Source organism: Oncorhynchus masou, chromosome 3 (genome assembly GCF_036934945.1).
Source record: "Oncorhynchus masou masou isolate Uvic2021 chromosome 3, UVic_Omas_1.1, whole genome shotgun sequence".
NCBI lineage: Eukaryota > Metazoa > Chordata > Actinopteri > Salmoniformes > Salmonidae > Oncorhynchus > Oncorhynchus masou.
In genome coordinates this window covers 47,079,500-47,104,716 of record NC_088214.1, presented here as the reverse complement: position 1 = coordinate 47,104,716, position 25,217 = coordinate 47,079,500, and the positions used below count along the sequence as shown (strand labels likewise).

Genomic DNA, 25,217 nt, shown 5'->3' with positions numbered 1-25,217 from the left:
AGGTCTTAAAAGGTCACATCGGCTACCGAGAGCATTATCACACAGTCATTCAGAATAGCTGGTGCTCTCGTGCATGCTTCATTGTTGCTTGCCTCGAAGTGAGCATAAAAGACATTTAGCTCATCACTGGGCAGCTCGCATCTGAGGTTTCCCTTTTCCGTAATAGTTTTCAAGCCGGTGTAGTAGGATTCAATCTTAATCCTGTACTTTGCTTGTTTGAAGATTCATCACTCCAGAGCGCACGTTTCCACTGCTCCATAATCCGGTAGTGAGAGTTGCAACTGAGGACAGCTACACGCTTCAGCACTAGGCAGTACTGTTCTTTGAGCTTGTGTGGCCTACCACTTCGCGGCTGAGCCGTTGTTGCTCCTAGACGTTTCCACTTCACAATAACAGCACTAACAGTTTTCCAGGGCAGCTCTAGCAGGGCAGAAAGGTGACATCTTATGACAGGGCCACATTGAATATCACAGAGCTATTCAGTAAGGCCAATGTTTGTCTATGCAAATTGCACGGCTATGTGCTAGATTTTACACACTCTGAAATTGCCAAATCCACTCATTTGAAGGGGTGTCCACATACTTTTGTATATACTGTATAGTGTATATCCTGAGTAAAGCTAAGGGGCCTCTTGGTCTTAATGTTTCCATATAATGTTTTGTACTGCATATAAAAGGTGAAATGAGTGTTTCTATCAGGCATAACACATCATAAGAAGGTGCGGTAATGATTCACTCTATCCTTTGTGCCGTATAAAGATACAGCTCATGTAAATCATGACCAAAAGGGTTCCCAGTACAGTCCTAAAAAAAACACAATGAGTTTGAGCTAAGGAGCCATTGACGAGACACCTGGCATGCTTGAATTATTAACACAGTAAGGGGGTGGAAGGGTCAGGGGGCATCGTGTCACTCACTGTGTTCTGGTTAGAGGGGTTTGCTACACTCCCCTCAACACCCACGACAACACAGGAAACAGCTGTCGATGAGCTCATCAAGCTTTTGTTTTGATCAGGTTATCAGAAAATGCTTGGAGCTTTCAGTGACAGCCACTACAGGTATCAGTCTCCCATACCCTTCCTGACAACAGGCTATTGGATGTTTGCCATAGCAAAGGCATATGTTCTCATACCAGTGATAGGTCCCATGTTAAATGAAGCCTCCATAAACCCTTTATTAGGCATATAAGGATACTACCTAAATAATTTGAAGAAAATGTAATGATGTAAATGATTGGTGAAGCATCTATGTAGTGCTTATGAAGACTTTAAAAATGTTCCATAAAGCCTATATAAGTTATGTTTAGTTCAAAGTGGGACCCAAGGATTCTAAGTAAAAGGCAAGCATGGGTAAAGGATGCTTCCCAGCTGAAACAGTTTGGAAGAGTTTGTGCATATACTGTATTATGACGAAAATGTATTGTTCATTTTGGACTTTGGTAGTTTTTTTTTAGGTTGATCGGGGACACAACATTTTATAAGGCAAGACGAAATTGGTAGCAGAAGTCTACGCCCCTTGGTCGGTGATTGGTCAACAGAAGGGATTCTTCAATAAAGTCTTTGTCGTCATTCAATGAGAAACAATTCATTTTCATGCACATTTTTTAAATTGAGAAATACTACACCAAACATCTTAGTTAGATGTAAAATTGCGCGACTAACATCTCCTCTGGAAAAAAGTCTAAATTAATGACAGATTTCTTGAGTTATTTTAGAGTAATTCTGACTAATTTGAGGAAGTGTCTACCGGCTACAGCATCTCAAAATGGACAAAGTCCTATTGCTGCTTTTTCTCGTTTCCCAAATGAACAAACAGTACTATTGCCACTTTTTTTCTTGCTTTTCAAGCAAAGGTCTTTTAAGGGAGTATACAAGCACACTCGTTTGGTTCCCCTCGTAGGCACCAACCGAACTGAAGCGTGCTGAGTGTATCGTTGTATCAGTAGTGGATCTGGAATGCAGATGTAGGGTGTATCCATACAAGTTTACTTGGGAGACAGCTGGAATGTTAATGGTTGGACAGGGAAAGTGCTACAGGGGGACTAATTCTTCAATAAGATGTGAGATAACAAAGCAGAGATAAGCAAATCTGCCAAAATTGATGGGAATCCACATGAACTTTGTGACCTTTTCGACTGTTTCAGTCAAAATAACAAATCTTTCGACTCATTTCGTTCATTTGAGTCAGTAATGCCAAGAGCGTGCAGGAACACCTACCGGCGGTCAATGAACTTTCTTCAAGCCTCTCATTCACCATAGGGGGCTTGTTGGAGCTGTCATTTGTGGCTGAGACTTGTAAATGTGTGCTTTAAACAATGCAGGCCACATTTGTTGACTGCTAGGCATACAAATACAATTATTTCTTGATACATTTGAAACTGGGTCTAGTTGTAGCCACAACCGGACTAGATTATGAACGGCTCTTGGCGGAATCTATTGCTTGACTGCAGTGAGGGCTATGATAAGCACAATATCATTTGCGAACTGCAGCCCACCAAACGATTCGTTTTCAAGTTGACCAGAGGCTGTGTATGTTTTGGTTCTACAAAGCTGTGTTCATCATAACGTTCAATACACAATTAATTGCATTCTATTTTGCACCATGCGATCAATTATCAATTTGTAAACATGTATTTTTCCTCTCTATACTGCCTGCAGCAAGATAATCTATTTTCCTGTGCGTATATGACAGTTGTTGGTCAGAGCACGTCTCTGTGGCCCGCTAAGCTGGAGGAGACTGAGCATGTATCATTGTATCCAGCAGGTCAAATGAACTACTACAATGAACGAGTCACTCAGCAAAAAACGAATCATGACTCTCGAGTCAGTAAAAAGAGTTGTTCAAAGATAACAAATCGTACGCGAACTGTACATCACCAAAGGAAACACACCGTTGGTGGGAAAATGCACACATTCGTTCGATGCAGACTTTAGAATATTCGCATGAAAATCTTCCCCCAATTGGATGGAAACCTAGTTTATGTCTCCAAATTTCATGGAAGTGTATAATGCATTCAAAGGAATACAAATGCTATCAAAGGAATACAAAGCTACGTTCTAGCTGTTGGAACAGCGTGATATAAGGTATTTTTTTCTGCTGCAACCGCTTGCCAGTACTTGATGAATTATCATCAATGAGGCTCCTTAAAGGAGATGTGGGGCAGCCTTTAACTTGCTCTTTTATGTTCAATTTCAACTAATTACTTGATAGAAATGAAACCTAAACATTTCCCTCATATTTCTTTTGAAAGGAATCCATAAATAAAATGAAAACATCTTATTACATAATGTTAGTGTTAAAAAGCTAAAATCCCTCTCAATGCACCAATCCCAAAATAACCGAAGCTCTTAAAACAATCACGAATGCCTCTACTCCCCCAGGATGTTCATTGGGAGGTAGCAATGTAGAAAACAGGTGTTTGTGGTTGTACGCTATATAGTCTTGACCGTGACACAATATTAACATCACTGCATTCTTGTACATATAAAAAACATAGTCATTTCCCAATAATCCAGGGATTCAAGTCTTATAAATCCATTTCTGCATTATTCTAGTTGGCAGGCTCTTTTATCCAATTCACATTACAGTGAATGCATTCAGTTTTAGTATGTGTATGTGAGCCCTGCTGGAATTGGACCCCACGACCTTGGTAGCACCATGATCTTACAAACTGAGCCACTCAGGACAATATTGTGTGGATAACGTAACTTCGCTAAAAAGCACAAGGGAGACCGAAGAGGTGAAGAAGCTTTTGGAATCTCATTTCAAGACAGCCACATGAAATAACAGAGAAAAAAAGAAGTTCTGAGCCTTGCTTGCCCCAACTAAAACATAAACACGCTTATCCTGTGCATAAGAAAGATGAACCTACATTTCAAACAAAAATATTTAAAAAAAACAACCTTTTGAAAACCCAAAGGCTTTGAAGTGAAGATTAAATCCTACTTCGCTTTCCTGTTTGGACTTGGGAATGGCGTTACCGCCTTCATCCTCCTCATCGGAGAGAATATTAATCGACAAGCTGCCATTTTGGTTTTCTCTCATACCAATTACTAATTTTGAACAAAACTACTCCAAATGCCAAGGCTGTAATCTCAGATGTGCCAGTTCCTTTGTTTCCACACGGAGTCATATATGCAGTTTACATAGAAAAGGGAGTATGTTTTTGCTTGTATTTTTGGTCAGGCATTTTGGGGGCCACCTCATGCGGCATCTGCAGAAACGCGAAAATGATTGAGTGTTTATCAATATTTGTCAACCAGGGTGTGTTGAGTGAGACTAGGCCCTCGAGTGTGTGAGTGTGGCCACGTGCATGTGTAGTCTGGACAATATGTGTGTGTGTGAGTGTGTGTGTGTGTGTGTGTGTGTGTGTGTGTGTGTGTGTGTGTGTGTGTGTGTGTGTGTGTGTGTGTGTGTGTGTGTGTGTGTGTGTGTGTGTGTGTGTGTGTGTGTGTCCGTATGTGACCCAATGGCAGGTATAGAGGAACAGAGTCAGGAGCAGTGGTGTGCATGTGTGTCTGGACAGGATACAAAGGTGTGTGTGTATTAACCAAGGGGGCCCTGAACAAAAATATAAACGCAACATGTAAAGTGAAATAAAAGATCCCAGAAATGTTCCAGACGCACAAAACGTTTATTCTCTCAAATGTTGTGTACAAACTTGTTTATATCCCTGTTAGTGAGCATTTCTCCTTTGCCAAGATAATCCATCTACCTGAAAGTTGTGGCATATCAAGAAGCTGATTAAACAGCATGATCATGACACAGCTGCACTTTGTGATGGGGGACAATAAAAAGCCACTCTGTGCAGTTTTCCTTGTTTTGTCACACAACACAATGCCACATTTGTCTCAAGTTTTGAGGGAGCGTGCAACTGGCATTCGGACTGCAGGAATGTCCACCAGAGCCGTTGCCAGATGAGCCTCCTCCAACGTAGTTTTCTAGAATTTGGCAGTACATCCAACGAGTCTCACAACCGCAGACCACGCGTAACCATGCCAGCCCAGGAACTCCACATCCGGCTTCTTGACCTGCGGGATCGTCTGTGGGTGGGCCTGTGCCCTCCTAGGTCCACCTATGGCTGCGCCCATGCCTAGTCATCCATAGAGTAGGGCCTAACTCATTTATTTAAATTGACTGATTTCCTTATATGAACTGTAACTCAGTAACATTGTTGAAATTGTTGCATGTTGTGTTTATATTTTTGTGTTTATATTTTTGTTTTTTGTAGAAGTCACGTCCTATTCCAACCTCATTTCCAATTCTCCACAACACAAAAAGGCCCATAGTTCATTTCTTAAAATGCTTTACGAATCCCCATTGATCCAGTCTCAATACATTATTTGGCCACACAAAATCTCCATCAACAACAATAATCAAAATGGTTTATGAGCATTTCCCAAGTCTACTACTCCGGAGGTATCATTGAAAACCTTGTGTAATGTAAAAACACATTTCTATATACTGTAGTTCTGTATTTGAGCAATAATATAAAACAATAATATATGCCAGTCAGCAGAAAACCTTTATCTAAAGCAACTTACAGTCTTCAGTGCATAAATTGGGTGGTCCTTGGGAATCAAACCCACTAACCTGGTGTTACAAGTGCCCTGCTCTACCAACTGAGCTACAAGCAAACAGAATCAGCAGCACTTGCTTTACATGCAGGGACAGTACAGTATGATTCACCTGAGCCAGAGACTTCATGGCAGCCGTGGAACACATATTGCAACTGGGAAAAGACAAAAGCCAATGTTGTTCTTATTCCCTGGCAAATTTGGGGGGAAAGAACAGAATAAAAATAAACTTCAATGAAAGCAGGGCTAACATGAACACTGAAAGAAAGCTCAAGTTGTGATGATTCTGTGTAGCTCAGTTGCTACAGCTTGGAAAATACAAAGCCAGGGTTGTGGATTTGATTACCGTTGTGCCCACCCATACAAAAAAACTGTATTCACACACTACTGTATAAAAGCGTCTGCTAAATGGCATATACTGTATAACTTAAAACTTCTGCTCTCAACCAATTTCATTAGAGGACTCAGAGAGGGCCTTCAAGTTAGACTTATGTCGGATGACCTCACTGAGAAGTACAAGGCGTATTGTCTGAGTTCACGAGCAAAGACCATCCAATGAAATGTTTTACTTGCAAGCCAATAAGAAATGCAAGCCAATAAGAAATAAGAAAAGATAAGAATAAAAAGTATGATGGCTCAGTAGAATATAATTAAAAGAACGTGTCACTCAACATTTTATAGTACAATATTTACACGTGTGTCAGGGAATGGGGATTAGAGCAAGTGTTTCAATTCTGCAGTATTTAGCAATAATAAATACAAGTCTAGCAGCAGTTGTGATGTGTGTGTAGTAGGAATGTATATGTGTTTGTGTGTATATGTGTGTGTGACTGTGCATGAGTGCATGTGTGTTAAGGTGTGGAGAGTCAGTGCAAGGCTGTCTTCACTAGTCCAGTTCAAGTGTTCAGAAGTCTGATGGCTTGTAGATAGAAACAGTCTCTGAGTCCGTTGGTCTGAGTCCCCATGCTTTGATACAGTCTGCCCAACAGTAAGAGAGTGAACAGTCCATGGCTGGGGTCCTTGATGATGCTGCGGGACTTCCTCAGGCACTGCAGAGTGTGAATTTACAGGGGCCCCCCCTGGGGTCAAGAATTACCAGCCCCCCTGGGGTCAAGAAAGAATACACATTTAACCATTCTCCTATAATCCATGTGGCTGCACTTTCATGTGGCTGTCATCTCAGGGCAGTCCCGTATCTCAGGTTTCCCAAATTTTCTTTCTACAATCAATCACCGAATGTCATTGTACTTTTTATAACGGATGTGTCATTCCATTCATCAACTGGCACAAGTGCATAGTGCACTGTTTGGATGCTGGAATTATTTGGGGTGGACAAACATCCGCAGGAAGCCTACTTTGTGAAGTGATTTGTTTGACAATAAGATGAAAACATCATGACTGGCTGTGTTGTTGCCCAATTAAAATGTAATACAAAATGTGTACAGTTCGAGACATGTCTTTACTATCAGGCCCACTAAAAATCACATAGAAGGTCCAGAAAAAAATAGAGACCCCCTGAATGTCACAGCATAATTCACACTATGACTTTGGTCCACTGTGTATGGCATGCTGACCTTGATGTGGTACTACAGGGAACATGATTCTCAAACATTGATTCAAGTTTGAGTCTGTATTGTCTTTTTGCATCCTTAATGGAGCTCGTACCTGCTTGCCTTGTACGCATCGTGCGCAACCGAGTCATCAGAGTTCGTTCTGCCCCTTCGCTAAGCAACCGGTGGCCCCACACTCAAAGACTTCCTGACCTACTTTCCATGTGTGTGTGTATGTGTGTATGTGTGTGTGTGTGTGTGTGTGTGTGTGTGTGTGTGTGTGTGTGTGTGTGTGTGTGTGTGTGTGTGTGTGTGTGTGTGTGTGTGTGTGTGTGTGTGTGTGTGTGTGTGTGTGTGTATGTGTCTATGTGTATATTACAGGCTGGCAGCTGAGGCCAGTGTTGCCATGTGTTGGCCAGCTGTGGTCCCCCGGTGCGGATATCCAGAGTTTTGCAAAATTGTAGCGGAGGAGGGCAAATGCAGGAGAAGGGGGCGAATGTAAATACCGGCTTCCCTTTCTGGCTTTCCTCTAACGGTAACAACAGTCACCCTTGTTATACTCAAGACACCGTTATCTTTTACATTGAGCTATGGCATTAGGTTGGACAAACTAAAAACGGACTGAACAACAAAGATAGAGAACCTGTTTATTTGTTTTGTCAGCGATGTGAAGAAGAAGACAATGGGAGGTAGTCCAACCCTCTCAGCGTTTAAAATCTGTGTCGTTATTCCTTAGTGCACACCGTAGCAAAACACTTTGCAATGGACATGTTCAGGTATTCACTCCCCATTTCTGTCTGTTTTCTTCCGTTTCACTTCTGGTGAATATGACCCTGGTCATCTGATGACTATATAGACTGTTTTGGAGCTGTTTCAAGGCACTGAATGCCATTTCCTAGTTAATAACGTTGGAAGAAGCGGTGAGGTATTTATTACTCGGGTGCCGACGTATAAACAAACTCTGAAGATTGTTTACCGGATCCTCATGTCCTTAAGTTTCATGAAACCTCAAAGCCTAACGTACCTATCTACCCAAACACACTATTACAGCTTTTTGTGAAATGACACTAATTGTCTGACCGGATCCTCATGTCCTTAGTTTCATGAAACCTCAAAGCCTAACGTACCTATCTACCCAAACACACGATTACAGCTTTTTGTGAAATGACACTAATTGTCTGACTGGATCCTCATGTCCTTAGTTTCATGAAACCTCAAAGCCTAACGTACCTATCTACCCAAACACACTATTACAGCTTTTTGTGAAATGACACTAATTGTCTGACTGGATCCTCATGTCCTTAGTTTCATGAAACCTCAAAGCCTAACGTACCTATCTACCCAAACACACTATTACAGCTTTTTGTGAAATGACACTAATTGTCTGACTGGATCCTCATGTCCTTAGTTTCGTGAAACCTCAAAGCCTAACGTACCTATCTACCCAAACACACTATTACAGCTTTTTGTGAAATGACACTAATTGTCTGACTGGATCCCCATGTCCTTAGTTTCATGAAACCTCAAAGCCTAACGTACCTATCTACCCAAACACACGATTACAGCTTTTTGTGAAATGACACTAATTGTCTGACTGGATCCTCATGTCCTTAGTTTCATGAAACCTCAAAGCCTAACGTACCTATCTACCCAAACACACTATTACAGCTTTTTGTGAAATGACACTAATTGTTTGACCGGATCCTCATGTCCTTAGTTTCATGAAACCTCAAAGCCTAACGTACCTATCTACCCAAACACACTATTACAGCTTTTTGTGAAATGACACTAATTGTCTGACCGGATCCTCATGTCCTTAGTTTCATGAAACCTCAAAGCCTAACGTACCTATCTACCCAAACACACTATTACAGCTTTTTGTGAAATGACACTAATTGTCTGACCGGATCCTCATGTCCTTAGTTTCATGAAACCTCAAAGCCTAACGTACCTATCTACCCAAACACACTATTACAGCTTTTTGTGAAATGACACTAATTGTCTGACTGGATCCTCATGTCCTTAGTTTCATGAAACCTCAAAGCCTAACGTACCTATCTACCCAAACACACTATTACAGCTTTTTGTGAAATGACACTAATTGTCTGACTGGATCCTCATGTTCTTAGTTTCATGAAACCTCAAAGCCTAATGTACCTATCTACCCAAACACACTATTACAGCTTTTTGTGAAATGACACTAATTGTCTGACTGGATCCTCATGTCCTTAGTTTCATGAAACCTCAAAGCCTAACGTACCTATCTACCCAAACACACGATTACAGCTTTTTGTGAAATGACACTAATTGTCTGACTGGATCCTCATGTCCTTAGTTTCATGAAACCTCAAAGCCTAACGTACCTATCTACCCAAACACACTATTACAGCTTTTTGTGAAATGACACTAATTGTCTGACTGGATCCTCATGTCCTTAGTTTCATGAAACCTCAAAGCCTAACGTACCTATCTACCCAAACACACTATTACAGCTTTTTGTGAAATGACACTAATTACTTATTTGAAATTCGTGACAGGCACACAAAACAGCATTACACCATTTTCTTCACATTTCATGTGTATTACACAATTTAATTTCTTTACAACCCATTCTTGTACATTACACAAATTCCAATTTGTTGTGGCTAATGTTAGCACTGTGAGTAATAAATGTGTGATAATAAAGAAATCTCTCAAGTAGTTTTATTGGAAGATCTGGACATTTTGGATATGAGTTGGAACCTATTTTGGCATTTATTAGAAATGGCAAATTAAAACCTAGGAACAGAAGCCGTTTCCTTTTGGAAAGAGTGAATACATTCTTAATTGCCTTGAACTTACAAAGACATTCAAACCACAATGTATGGCATTGATAGGGGAGCTCACACAGCAAATAGAACTGAAAAAGAACAAGGATCATGTGGCCTGGCTGGTTTGGCTGTAATGCGGCAGCCTCTGGCACACATCTGCAGTATTGGCATAGTTTCAAATCCGGCCTAATGCCTTTTGACACAACCTCTATCTTTCCTACTGCCATACTCTCTCACAATCTGAACATACAAATGGTATCCATGAGTTCATCTGACTCTGGGGAAGTAGATAAAGGACTTCGTTGCAAAAATCCCGAAGTATCCCTTTAAGCCTTGAATGCTTAACATTAAACACTTTCCCAACAGCGTGTATAAAAAAAAGAACTGCTGAATCATTAAGCAGTTGAGTAGGGCTCTGAGTGGAAAAGTCCAGTAGCACCTCCATCGAAACAGGGTTGATAATAGATAGGAGATAACAACAAATAAATATCCAAACAGACAAACAGGCTTTTATCCATCGTGAATCCATCTTCCAACTCACACATGATCTCACGTTGTGAGTTTATCTCTCGATAGAAAAAGTAAGAAGGGCAGTTGATAGATAAAACTAGGTGTAACCTAGAAACCAATTTGACCGTTCACAAGTACTTTAATCACACCTCATATCTGCTCAGAAACGATGAACGATAAAAGCAGTTGGCAAAAAAAGGCAAGGTTAAAATGCATCAGGCTTTTCTTTGTTCAGTATCTCTTACCGCATATAGGAGACAGCTTGTCACTGCACATAAATGAAACACGGTAAGTTTGAGATACTTTTGTGCTGTTTTTTAATTGACCAGCTAGACTGTCTGGAACACCGATCCAACAGGAGCCATTAGTGTCAGGAAGCCATTGTTTATATTCTTCCTGGTGATTTTGATATATTGCGTATGTATTTTATGCTCAAACGCTTTACATTTTTTCCCAATGGGATATTACATCAAAAAAGATTACTGAGTGACAACCCACTGGTTGAATCAAGATTGCTTCCATGTAATTTCATTGAAATTACAGTGAACCAACATGGGATAGATGTTGAATTGAAGTTGGTGCCCAGTGGGTATCCTCAGCATTCTGTACTAAAGACAACGGACTGCAGAACTGTATTTTCATACAAGAAGCAATGCTGATATCATAGGGCGGCATGGTAGCCTAGTGGTTAGAGCGTTGGACTAGTAACCAGAACTAGTAACCAGAACCAGTAACCAGGTTGCAAGTTCAAACCCCGAGCTGACAAGGTACAAACTTGTCTTTCTGCCCCTGAACAGGCAGTTAACCCACTAGGCCTAGGCCGTCATTGAAAATAAGAATTTGTTCTTAACTGACTTGCCTAGTTAAATAAAGATAAAATCAAAAAAAGCTGCACCACTGATTGCAAAAACCTAAAAAAAAAATGTGTGAACCAAAAACATGCAAAGAGGTGAAAAGGAAACAAAAGTGTTATGAAGTGATGGAACACAACCATGGCCTGTATACAGATGCACATATTGACTCAAGCAGGAGGACAGTAGAGGTAAGATGTTTCATACGGAATGTTACCAGCAATCAAAAAAAAACACACATTTTTGTTTTACATTTGAAAAAGTTTTCTATGTTTTCTGTTGCCTGCCCAAATGAACACAACCCAGATTGTTTTTCTCAAGCTCATCCATTCGCACTGAAGAGTATGGGTAAAAGTGGTTTATATTCCACACTAATTTACACCTTGACATGGGAAACAGAAACACACTGTAGCTCAGTGAGTATATCCTTACAGTTAGCAGCGAGGTGAAGTCATGCCCTGTCTAGGTGCTATAGAGATCTACATACTGAGCTGTATCGTGATGTTTGAAGCAGGGATTAACCTAGAAAATCGAAAAGTCAAAAGACTCAGGAATTTTGTGGACACTTATTTTTGTATTTCGGATGTTTGGGGGCCATCTCCAAAAGGGAGCAGATTTTGGCCAAAAGTATATCAAGCCCACGGGTATGTAAACAGTCGGTTCAATCAGTACGTAGGAGATGCAGGGTGGGATCACGTTTCATTTGTCTCCGTCACAGTTGCTCTGTGACCTTACTCTGTCGGTTCAGGGTGGAGAAAACGCTTTGAGATACATTGCAGACTGTTCTGGCTTCGACCCAAAATATCTGCTTCCTTGAGTAGGTGTTATTTCAAGAGTGGTGTGAAAAAGTGTTAAATGATCCAGCAGCCATTCTTCAGGAGAAACTTGACTGACTGGCTGGCTCACAGATTTCTCCTGATTTCCTTTGGTCGGGTCACATGCACTAAAATGAAGACAAAGACAAGACTCTTGTTTATGTTTCAGGTGTTACAAATTGTCGAGGGGCCAACTTCATGAAACTGGTATTTGGCTTTTAGAAATGTCACAGAAACTGAGGTTCCTATGTATGGGTTATGACTGTTTTATGAAGTCCTTAAGTAGGCACCCTTCAAGTAAAGTTTTGAATGTCAGGACTTCTAAATCAAATGTAATTTGTCAAATGCTTCATAAAATGATGTCATGGCTTTAGAAGCTTCTGATAGGCTAATTGGCATAATTCGAGTCAATTGGAGGTGTACCTGTGGATGTATTTCAAGGCCTACCTTCAAATGCAGTGCCTCTTTGCTTGACATCATGGGAAAATAAAAAGAAATCAGCCAACACCTCAGAAATACAATTGTAGACCTCCACAAGTCTGGTTCATCCTTGGGAGCAATTTCCAAATGACTGAAGGTACCACGTTCATCTGTACAAACAATAGTATGCAAGTATAACACCATGGGACCACGCAGCTATCGCTCAGGAAGGAGACGCGTTCTGTCTCCTAGAGATGAACGTACTTTGGTGCGAAAAGTGCAAATCCATCCCATAACAACAGCAAAGGACCTTGTGAAAATGCTGGAGGAAACAGGTACAAAATGATATATATATCCACAGTAAAACAAGTCCTATATCAACATAACCTGAAAGGCCGCTCAGCAAGGAAGAAGCTACTACTTCAAAACTGCCATAAAAATGCCAGACTACAGTTTGCAACTGCACATGGGGACAAAGATTGTACTTTTTGGAGAAATGTCCTCTGGTCTCATGAAAGAAAAATAGAACTGTTTGACCATAATGACCATCGTTATGTTTGTAGGAAAAAGGGGAGGCAAGGATAAGGCGAGCCGAAGAACACCATCCCAACCATGAAGCACGGGGTTGGCAGCATCATGTTGTGGGGGTGCTATGCTGCAGGAGGGACTGGTGCACTCCACAAAATAGATGGCATGATGAGGAGGAAAATGATGTGGATATATTGAAGCAAAATCTCAAGACATCAGTCAGGAAGTTAAAGCTTGGTCGCAAATAGGTCTTCCAAATGGACAATGACCCCAAGCATACTTGTAAAGTTGTGGCAAAATGGCTTAAGGACATCAAAGTCAAGGTATTGGAGTGGCCATCACAAAGCCCTGACCCCAATCCTATAGTACATTTGTGGGCAGAATTGAAAAAGCGTGTGCGAGCAAGGAGGCCTACAATCCTGACTCAGTTACACCAGCTCTGTCAGGAGGAATGGGAATGGGCCAAAATTCACCCAACTTATTCTGTGAAGCTTGTGGAAGGCTACCTAAAACATTTTACCCAAATTAAACAATTTAAAAGCAATGCTACCAAATACAAATTAAGTGTATGTAAACTTCTGAACCACTGGGAATGTGATGAAAGAAATAAAAGCTGAAATAAATAATTCTCTCTACTATTATTCTGAAATTTCATGTCCTTAAAATAAAGTGGTGATCCTAACTGACCTAAGACAGGGAATTTGTACTAGGATTTAAATGTCAGGAATTGTGTAAAACTGTGTTTAAATGCATTTGGCTAAGGTGTATGTAAACTTCCGACTTCAACTGTACATGCTCCAACAAATCTCATGTCCTGACGTTCAAACCTTTACTTGAAGGGTGCCTACTTCATAACACATTAATAACCCATACATACCATACTCATTAGCAGTTTCATACATGCTTATGTCGACTTGTGCCAGCAACCACCAAGTTGATATGTTTGTATGTTTTGCCATTGTTGCCTTGCAGTTTATGAATGCTGGTAGGTATGTTTATAACTGTGTTATGAAGTACATAAGTATGTACCCGTCAAGTTAAGTTTTCCCAAATATTCACTTTTATGGCTGTTAGTCTTGTGTCCAGTTTATTAACTTGTAAGTAATCTCAACAATTGTCCACATAATGAAGCTTCAGACGATGTTCAATAAGAGCAGGAGTACACGGTAGCCGCGGTAACCGCATTAAGGTAGAAGACAAAGAACGCAGCTGAGCACAAGATTCTAAATCTGCAAGATCTTTAAATTCCATCTAGCCGTTTCACAGGTGTCACGTTTCAACCCTTGAAGAAGCCGGAAGAAAGAGAGAAAGAAACTTCAACATCTAACACAGCACTGCTGCTTTGAATTCATCATGAGAGCGTTTCAGTATAATGTGGGTATATAGACTGTGTTTGTTGTGGTAACACCATTAACATCATGATTAGGCTATTATATTTTATGCCCTGAATGAGAAATGCAGACAGTTGCGGGCTATGGGAGTAGCCTGCAAAGCAGCGGTGTTCTAGAATGATTTCATGAGGTTGTATTCACAGAGGCTCAACATATTTTGCTCATGAAACAGTTAGTTCACAGTGTCCTCAATAAGTTGTGACATTGAAAGAGTAGATCCGGTGTTTGAGAATTTTTATAATTGATCACTGATGATCGTTTTATCAGCAACTGTACAAGAAGAACCCTCGCAAAATAGTTGAATGAAACGCTCTTTAGTGAAGTGAGTTGACACGGTCTTAAATATCTTATGGGTTTCAAATGTTGAGACATGCTGTATCTATCAAAAAATGCTTCCATGATTCAAATGTCCATTGTCAATGTCAGCACTCAGTCCCACAGACCTGCCACAAGTGTAGAATAAAGTTGTCCCTCAGTGCTGTGCTGGATTTAGTTTAACTTTCTAACAGTTTTCATTCTTCAGTTGAAGATTTGCATAGGGGAAATAAGCCTACTTGACCCGTAGCTGCACTAGGGGAAACTTCTACCAGTAACGTGCCAGTGTTATTAGGGGAAACTTCTACCAGTAATGTGCCAGTGTTATTAGGGGAAACTTCTACCAGTAATGTGCCAGTGTTATTAGGGGAAACTTCTACCAGTAATGTGCCAGTGTTATTAGGGGAAACTTCTACCAGTAATGTGCCAGTGTTATTAGGGGAAACTTCTACCAGTAATGTGCCAGTGTTATTAGGGGAAACTTCTACCAGTAATGTGCCAGTGTTATTAGGGGAAACTTCTACCAGTAATGTGCCAGTGTTATTAGGGGAAACTTCTACCAGTAATGTGCCAGTGTTATTAGGGAAACTTCTACCAGTAATGTGCCAGTGTTATTAGGGGAAACTTCTACCAGTAATGTGCCAGTGTTATTAGGGGAAACTTCTACCAGTAATGTGCCAGTGTTATTAGGGGAAACTTTTACCAGTAATGTGCCAGTGTTATTAGGGGAAAGTTCTACCAGTAATGTGCCAGTGTTATTAGGGGAAACTTCTACCAGTAATGTGCCAGTGTTATTAGGGGAAACTTCTACCAGTAATGTGCCAGTGTTATTAGGGGAAACTTCTACCAGTAATGTGCCAGTGTTATTAGGGGAAACTTCTACCAGTAATGTGCCAGTGTTATTAGTGACACATTGGACCTGATACATTCAAAAGGTCCCTTTAATTTTTGTTTTGTTTTGTTACAGCCTGAATTTAAAATGGATTCATGTTTATGTGTCACTGGCCTACATATACTACCCCATAATGTCAAAGTGAAATTGTTTTTTGGACATTTTTACACATTTATTAAAAATGTCAAGTTTAAATGTCTTGAGTCAAAAAGTATTCAACCCCTTTGTTATGGCAAGCCTAAGTTCAGGAGTAAAAATATGCTTAACAAGTCACATAATATGTTGCATGGACTCTGTGTGCAATAATAGCGTTTAAGATTTTTGAATGACTACCTCATCGCTGTACCCCACACATACAATTATCTGTAAGGTCCCTCAGTCAAGCAGAACATTTCAAACACAAAGAAGAAGAAGAAAAGCAGATATTGAATATCCCTTTGAGCATGGTGAAAATATGAAATACACTTTGGATGGCATATCAATACACCCAGTCACTACAAAGATATGAGCGTCCTTTCTAACTCAGTTGCCAGAGAGGAAGAAAACCGCTCAAGGATTTCACCACAAGGCCAATGGTGACTTCAAAACAGTTACAGCGTTTAATGGCTGTGATAGGAGGAAACTGAGGATGGATCAACCCTGTAGTTATTACTCCATAATACTAACATAATTGACACAGTGAAAAAAAGGACGCCTGTACAGAATAAAGTATTCCAAAACATGCATCCTGTTTGCAACAAGGCACTAAAGTAATGCTGCAAAAAATGTGGTAAAGCAATAAACCTTTTGCCCTGAATTAAAGTGCCGTTTGGGGAAAATCCAATAGAACACATTACTGAGTACCACTCTCCATATTTTCAAGCGTAGTGGTGGCTGTATCACTGGGGAGTTTTTCAGGATAAAAAACAAACAGAATGGAGCTAAGCACAGGCAAAATCCTAGAGGAAAGCCTGGTTCAGTCTGCTTTCAATCAGACACTGGGAGATGGCCTTTCAGCAGGACAATAGGCTAAAACACAAGGCCAAGGTTTCTCAGCAAGAAAACACTGAATGTTCCTGGGTGGTCAATTTACAGTATATTTCTGTATTTCATTTTCAATACATTTGCTAACAATTCTAAAAACATGTTTCGCTTTGTCGTTATGGGTTATTGTGTGTATTCCATTTTGAATTCAGGCTGTAACCCAACAAAATGTGGAATAAATCAAGGGGTAGGAATATTTTCTGAAGGCACTGTAGGTGAAAGTGAAGTCTGCCCAAGCTATCTTGAAGCAAGTCCGCCCACAACACAGCAGTTCAAACAAACACAAGCCCGTTCAACTGACAGTGCTGATAGACATTGAACCGTCTGACTCTGCTGTGTCAAGACCGACTGGCCACTGGATAAGGTTGCAGGCTACTATTGGAGTCTACAGGAAAACCTACTTGTGAATGTTATCTTACCAATCTATGGCACAATAAAATGGCCAGTGGTGAGTGCCGTCAATCACCACTAAACGAATGAACACTCAACCTTGAAGCCAGCCAGTGTTTTGACTTTTGAATATCAAGACCAAAAAGAATATATCTATATGTATCTACCAGGGGAAAATAAGCTAATCTACATTCTATGCACTACCTTTACTGGTTGGAAGCGAGTTTGTTTCCTTGTCAAATGCCCTTTTCCTTAAAGACTGGGGGCTTTGTTTCAGGCAGAGATTAACTGAGAGATATAAAGGCAGTGAATATTTCTCATTGCCAGAAGCAGGCAGGCTCACACAGAGTAGTCTCAAATATCAGCCTGCCTGCTTCTGGCAATGAGAAATATTCACTGTTTTCAGAATGTCTGTGGTCATGCAACAAGGATATCAACTAACTGTTGCTTCTACTTCTTTATCTACTTTGGTTGGTTATGGTGATGATCATGCCTTTTCTACCTGAGGGGGAAATTGATTTTTTTGTATTTTTATATTCAGCCACACCCACGCCAATAAACAAACACATCATACGTAATGAGAGATAGATAGGTGAAGTCAACTTTCCCAACTGTCTGTGGTGGTGCAATAACCGCTTGGGGCAAAGTGATATTCAGGTGTGACTCAAACATCAACACTTTTCCAGGTGGAGCTTATACCTGCATCATCAAAAGGGAGTGGTGTTCTTTTCATCATACAGGTTTCACAAATCAACTGTCATTGTGGACCCCCGGAAGAGGAGATGATGCATTTGCAGCGGCTAATGGGGATCCTAATAAATACCAAAATTGTATGTACACTGTGGTTTCGACACCGTATTTCCCTGACTCACACAGCAAATTTGCCAGTGTTACCTAGTGTTGATTTTTCAATGTACCCTTCCCCATTTTTTTGTGTTGATTCAGGTATTAAATTAACTCTTTAAGTGTTAAATTAACACTCATTCGTCAAAAAGAACAACAGTTTTGCTATTAACAACCAGTGTTAAACCACAACCACACCATCATTATCATATTTCCCAGCATGTTCTATTGCAGGATGTTCTTTAGAATTGTTTGTTTCAATATCTATGTTTTTGCATGTACATTGATTGATCAATTAATTATATGCTAATCAAATATAAATAACGTACGTTTTTCCAAGCCTAATTCAATCCGTTACTTGGAAATATTTTTTTCCAGGTTAGATGGTTTAGGTAGTCTCATATCTTATCCTTTTCAACCTGGCAGTCAATCTAAATGTAGGCTGTGGGTGAATAAAAATGTTGGATATCCCCACTCTGGCTGGATTCCAATAGGAATTACACATTCCTTTGCAAGCCATCATATGTGACTCGCAGGCCTGAAAACCATGAGTTTCAGGCCACTGTATTTGTGTAAAACTAGGCCCTCAAAATAATGCCTCTTCAAATACTTAATTTAACTTAATTTGAATTATAACATATTCAATTAGGATCTCACTTGTTGAAGGCCACCAGACTGAACATGGATGCATGTTATCATCAAGGATCTCTCTGTACTTTGCTCCGTTCATCTTTGCCTCAATCCTGACTAGTCTCCCAGTCCCTGCCTCAGAAAAACATCCACACAGCTGATGCTGCCACCACCATGCTTCACCATAGGGATGGTGCCAGGTTTCCTCCAGAACGTGACGCTTGGCATTCAGGTCAAAGAGTTTGATCTTGGTTTCATCAGACCAGAGAATATTGTTTCTCATGATCTGAGTCTTCATGTGCCTTTTGGCAAACTCATATCGGGCTGTCATGTGCCTTTTACTGAGGAGTGGCTTCCGTCTGGCCACTGTACCATTTAGGCCTGATTGGTGGAGTGCTGCAGAGATGGTTGTCCTTCTGGAAGGTTCTCTGATCTCCATCGAGGAACTCTAGAGCTCTGTCAGAGTGACCATCGGGTTCTTGGTCACCTCCTTGATCAAGGACCTTCTCCCCCGATTGCTCAGTTTGGCCTAGCGGCCAGCTCTAGGAAGAGTCTCGGTGGTTCCAAACTTCTTCCGTTTAATAATGATGTAGGTCACTGTGTTTTTGGGAACCTTCAATGCTGCCAACATTTTTTGGTACCCTTCCCCAGATCTGTGCCCCGACAGGATTCTGTCTCAGAGCTCTACAGACAATTACCTTTGACCTCTTGGCTTGGTTTTTGCTCTGACAACTGTGAGACCTTATATAGACAAGTATATGCCTTTGCAAATCATGTCCAATTAATTTAATTTACCACAGGTGGACTCCAATGAAGTTGTCGAAAAATCTCAAGGATGATCAATGGAAACAGGATGCACCTGAGCTCAATTTCGAGTCTCATAGCAAATGGTCTGAATGCTTTCGTAAATAAGGTATCTGTTTTTTGTTTTTAATACATTCGCAAACATTTCTAAAAACCTGTTTTTGCATTGTCATTATGGGGTATTGTGTGTAGATTGCTGAGGAAATTGTTTTTTTTTTTTATCCGTTTCAGAATAAGGCTGTAATGTAACATTTTTTAAAAGGTCAAGGGGTCTGAATAATTTACAAAAATCAGACATCCCCAAATGGCTACTTTCCTACATTTGCGGCAGCAGGCTAGTTAGCCTACTTCTATGTGTGCTCAGTTGCGCATGCTCCGTCAACATTAGGACAGAGAAACAAGACACATGCTGATTGCGCACAAACAAAACGCAATGAACAAATTGGCAAAACTTGTAAATGGTATGAAATAAATCAAAACTTGTTTTTCATAAGTCTTTCAGGTTCCAAATAACGTTTCCACACCGAGAAAGCGAACAGTAAATTGCAACACACCACTCCCCTTCTTCTTGTCTCAACATTTCAAATGATACTCAAGACACCGTTTTTTTTCACACACATATTGTAGATGCATTGCTAATCATCTCAATAATCAGCTAGGCCTATTGCCACGCGTGTTGTGTAGACACTGGACCAGTGTTGAATTAAACACCATCAGTGTTGATTTAACAGTGGATGATTTTGTATGCAGGTTAACCTTACAAGAATTTTGTGTTTTATACCATTTAATATCTCGGGTTTTTATGAAGAGCATAAATATAAAGCATTTAGCTAATATGCTATGTGTGATAACAGTATTTAAAATATTGAAAGGTATAAAGCATTATCAGTTCTTTAACGAACATTATTCAACTGTAATAACAAGCCAGTAGTAGGCATATTAATGAGGATCATAGTGTTTGGGTTTTCTATAGGCTATACATATGCATGCCTATTGTCAAATCAACAAGTGTCAATAATCGGCTAATTACAGTTTCCCTTTACTCAAGTGGTGTAGGTTGAATCCATATTCTATTGCTTCTATTATTAGCTTTCGCAGGATATCTTCTAGGAGGAAACGTGAAAAAGCGAAGGTACGGAAATGCCAGAGTTCTACTTGGAAAAGGTCCAAACCCTGTTTTATCCAGAAGCATTTGACACACAGCCTAAATCTACGAGCTAGCGTTACGACCACTGTCTGATGAACTCTCTCTCTCATTGTTGCATTATAAGGAACGATGTTACAGAAATAAGAACATTTGCTATTCATTCGTATTCCTTAGAGCGCATAAGTACAAGTATTTTACCCATAGGTTACATGGCATCAATTTTCAGCTCCCCCAAAAAAGAATGAAAGTTGTTTCCCATCACTTTCTTGAAATATAATTCTTACTACAGACTTGTTATAACCAACTTGTAACTCAATGATGCGTTTTTAGTACAACAAAGTTTTAATAGCCAACTTACCTCGGTGAAAAAATTATCCATCGTCCTTAAATTAATCCACAAGGATCTCTGTATGCTAATCGCGCAGGCAAAACATGTGTTTTGATGTACAGGGCAAAGGCATCTTCTTTAGTCCACGATCAGAAATACATCTCTTCCAATAGTTCTCGGGACAGGGAAAAGGGAATCAAGTCTTCTGCAACTTCTGCCTTTGTTTCATAGATTACATTTCCAGCAAAATCAGCATTCGTTATTTCAAATAAAATAAAAATCAGTCTTCCGATATTGGCGAAAAACGGGACTTGCTGCGCGATAAAACTCAGTATGGAGGGAGATCAAATGCTGTGCACCTGGACACTTTGTCTGCCGAACATTCACATTGGTAAATAGTCCAACTTGCTGAAGTAAAGTATTTGAGGCGACTGGCGAGCCAAGTTTGGAGTGACTCCATCCGTAGATACTGTAGCTCCACCCAGCACTGGTTTGAATGGTAAAGTAAATCTCACCCCAGGATTGCCTCTCTAACCCCGCCTGCCGTCCAAAGGAGCCTAAAGTTTGAAACCTGACTGCGGACTGCCGCTGCGGAGATGTTCAAATAGTGTGAAATAAAACAGTGTGAAAAAGTAACAGCCTATGTCAATTGAGTTTTATAAGTAGGCAATAGGCATATGAACATGGATTCCATCGCGTGTAATCAAATAATGGAGTGTGCAGCTCACAATTATTTTATGAAACTGAAACTGACATAGGCCTATCCCACTGGGTACACACTGGTTGAGTGACCATTGTTTCCACGTCTTTTCAATTACATTATGTTGAATCAACATGGAAAAGACATTGAATTGAAGTCTGCCCAGTAGGACATTGCAATATAGTGTAATTGCAGACCACAATTTGGGGCGTTTCTTGATATTGGCTTTCCTTGATATCAGGAAACGCCCATTGATGCCTGCCATTGGACAGTCCATTGACATCTGCCAATGATGAGTTCCTGCACTGTCCCACTCAGTTTATATCAAGGAGCCATTTCCGGATTTCAGATGTCAAAAAATCACCTTTTAAAGGAATGCTTTATATATGATTAGAATTGCATTTCTTCTGGCAAAGTGAGAGGCTAATAACTCTGGTGTCGTTCAGCTATCCTCAGCCAGAAATCTCACAATCTTAACCCGGTCAAGTTCGGTTTCTGTGCAAACCTTAGACACTGTAGAAGGCAACCAAACATGTTTCATCATTCTACATTACATTTAGTCTACAGAACATGTCAATTAGCCCATGGAAATAAGCCATCATTACGCACCAATGAGATGAGCAGTGTTCACTTGATTGACAGTGTCTTGGTCCAATGACCACCTATCGGTTTGAAACATAGCTAGGTAGATAGCCAATGAGCTGGGATTTTCAGATATACAGTACCAGTCAAAAGTTTGGACACGCCTACTCATTCTAAGTTTTTTTTAATTTGTACTATTTTATACATTGTAAAATAATAGTGAAGACTTTAAAACTATGAAATAACACATATGGAATCATGTAGTAACCAACCACTGTCAAAATACATTTTATATTAATTTAGATTCTTCAAAGTAGCCACCCTTTGCCTTGATGACAGCTTTGCACAATGTTGGCATTCTCTCAACCAGCTTCATGAGGTAGTCACCTGGATAGCATTTCAATTAACAGGTGTGCTTTGTTAAAAGTTAATTTGTGGAATTTCTTTCCTTCTTAATGCGTTTGAGCCAATCAGTTGTGTTGTAACAAGGTAAGGGTGGTATACAGAAGATAGCTCTATTGGGTAAAAGACCAAATCCATATTATGGCAAGAACAGCTCAAATAATTTAAGAAAAAATACAGTCCATCATTACTTTAAGACATGAAGGTCAGTCAATTCGGAAGTGCAGTTGCAAAAACCATCAAGTGCTGAGAAACAGAGTAGGTGAACAGATGATCTCTGCATGTGTGGTTTTCACCGTGAAGCATGGAGGAGGAGGTGTGATGGTGTGGGAGTGCTTTGCTGGTGACATTGTCTGTGATTTATTTAGAATTCAAGGCACACTACAAGCATGGCTACCACAGCATTCTGCAGTGATACACCATCCCATCTGGTTTGCGCTTAGTGGCACTATCATTTGTTTTTCAACAGGACAATAACCCAACACACCTCCAGGCGGTGTAAGGGCTATTTGACCAAGAAGGAGAGAGAGTGATGACCTGCATCAGATGACCTGGCCTCCACAATCACCAGACCTCAACCCAATTGAGATGGTTTGGGATGAGTTGGACCACAACGTGAAGGAAAAGCAGACAACAAGTGCTTAGCATATGTGGGAACTACTTCCAGACTGTTGGAAAAGCATTCCTCATAAAGCTGGTTGACAGAATGTGTGCAAAGCTGTCATCAAGGCAAAGGGTGACTACTTTGAAGAATCTCAAATCTAAAATATATTTTGATTTGTTAAACTTTTCTTTTAGTTACTACATGATTCTGTATGTGTTATTTCATAGTGTTAATGTCTTCACTATTATTCTACAATGTAGAAAACAGTCAAATAAAGAGAAACCCTTGAATGAGTAGCTGTGTCCAAACCTTTGACTAGTACTGCATATATACTGTATATGGTTTACGATTTAGAAATGAAAGCACTTTATGTATCTAGTTTGCCTGACAATTCAATCTGAATTGTTCCGCTGCTCTATGTTTGCTACATACTTCAGTCTGGGACTGACATAACTGAAGTAATTTGTGGTGATGTCAAAATGAGGGGTGTTTGTAACACTTGTCGTCTGGGGAAGGAGAGGAGGACCAAGGTGCAGCGTGGTAAGTGTTCATATTAAAAAAAAAAATGAACACTGAAAACAAAAACAACAAACAACCAACAAACAGTCCTGTAAGGTGCAACACAACACTAAACAGAAAATAACCACCCACAAAACACAATGGAAAAGAGGCTACCTAAATATGGTTCTCAATATCCCCCCCAAAGGTGCGGACTCCGGCCGCAAAACCTGAACCTATAGGGGAGGGTCTGGGTGGGTGGGTGTCTGTCTGCGGTGGCGGCTCTGGCACGGGATGTGGACCCCACTCCACCAGTCTTTCTCCACCTCCTTAACCGCCTCCGTGGCCTCTTAAGAACGGCAACCCTTGCCGCCGACCTCGGACTGGGGACCCTAGCCACGGGTCCCGGATGGACGGGAGACTCTGGCAGCGCCGGACAGGCGGGAGACTACGGCAGCGCCGGAGTGAAGGGCGATTCTGGCATCGCCGGCATGACAGGCAGCTCTGGCAGCTCCTGGCTGACTGACGGCTCTGGCAGCTCCTGGCTGACTGGCAGCTCAGGACAGACGGGAGACTCTGGCCGCTCAGGACAGACGGGAGACTCTGGCCGCTCAGGACAGACGGGAGTCTCTGGCCGCTCAGGACAGACGGGAGACTCTGGCCGCTCAGGACAGACGGGAGACTCTGGCCGCTCAGGACAGACGGGAGACTCTGGCCGCTCAGGACAGACGGGAGACTCTGGCCGCTCAGGACAGACGGGAGACTCTGGCCGCTCTGGGCAGGAGGAAGGCTCTGGCAGCGCTGGACAGGCGGGAGCACCTGTAGGGAGAAGACGGAGAGACAGCCTGGCGCGGGGGGCTGCCACCGGAGGGCTAGTGCGTGGAGTTGGCAGCGGGTAGACCGGACTGTGAAGGAGCACAGGAGGTCTCGAACAACGAGCCTGCCCAACCCTACCAGACTGAATGCTCCCCGTAGCCAGGCCAGTGCGGCGAGGTGGAATAGCCCGCACTGGGCTGTGCTGGCGAACCGGGGACACCATGTGCAGGGCTGATGCTATGTACACCGGCCCGAGGAGACGCACTGGAGACCAGATGCACTGAGCCGGCTTCATGGCACCTGGCTCGATGCCCACTATAGCCCGGCCAATACAAGGCGCTGCAATGTCCCGCACCGGGCTATGCACACGCACCGGGGACACCGTGTGCCTAAAGGCATAACACGATGCCTACCCGGTCCCTCATGCTCTCTGGTAAGCACGGGGAGTTGGCTCAGGTCTCCTACTTGACTTAGCCACACTCCTCGTGTCCCCCCCCCAATACATTTTTGGGGCTGCCTCTCGGGCTTCCAACCACGCCGCCGTGCTGCCTCCTCATACCACCGCCTCTCAGCTTTCGTTGCCTCCAGCTCAGCCTTGGGGCGGTGATATTCTCCAGCCTGTGCCCATGGTCCCTTGCCATCCAGAATCTCCTCCCATGTCCAGGAGTCCTGTGATTCCGGCCGCTGCTGCTGCTGCCCATTACCACGCTGCTTGGTCCTTTCTTGGTGGGTGGTTCTGTAACGCTTGTCGTCTGGGGAAGGAGAGGATGACCAAGGTGCAGCGTGTTCATAT

General features: G+C 41.5%; 1 protein-coding gene across 1 annotated transcript in view; it reads right to left on the bottom strand.

Moving 5' to 3' along the window:
- Positions 1-21,289, bottom strand: part of myo10 (myosin X) — a 263,426-nt gene extending 242,137 nt beyond the window's left edge. Inside the window, exon 1 of the mRNA XM_064942709.1 lies at positions 20,853-21,289. Coding sequence (XP_064798781.1) covers positions 20,853-20,873 — 21 coding nt within the window. The 5' untranslated portion in view covers positions 20,874-21,289. The remainder of the gene's footprint in view (positions 1-20,852) is intronic.
- Between the last annotated feature and the right edge of the window lie 3,928 nt (positions 21,290-25,217).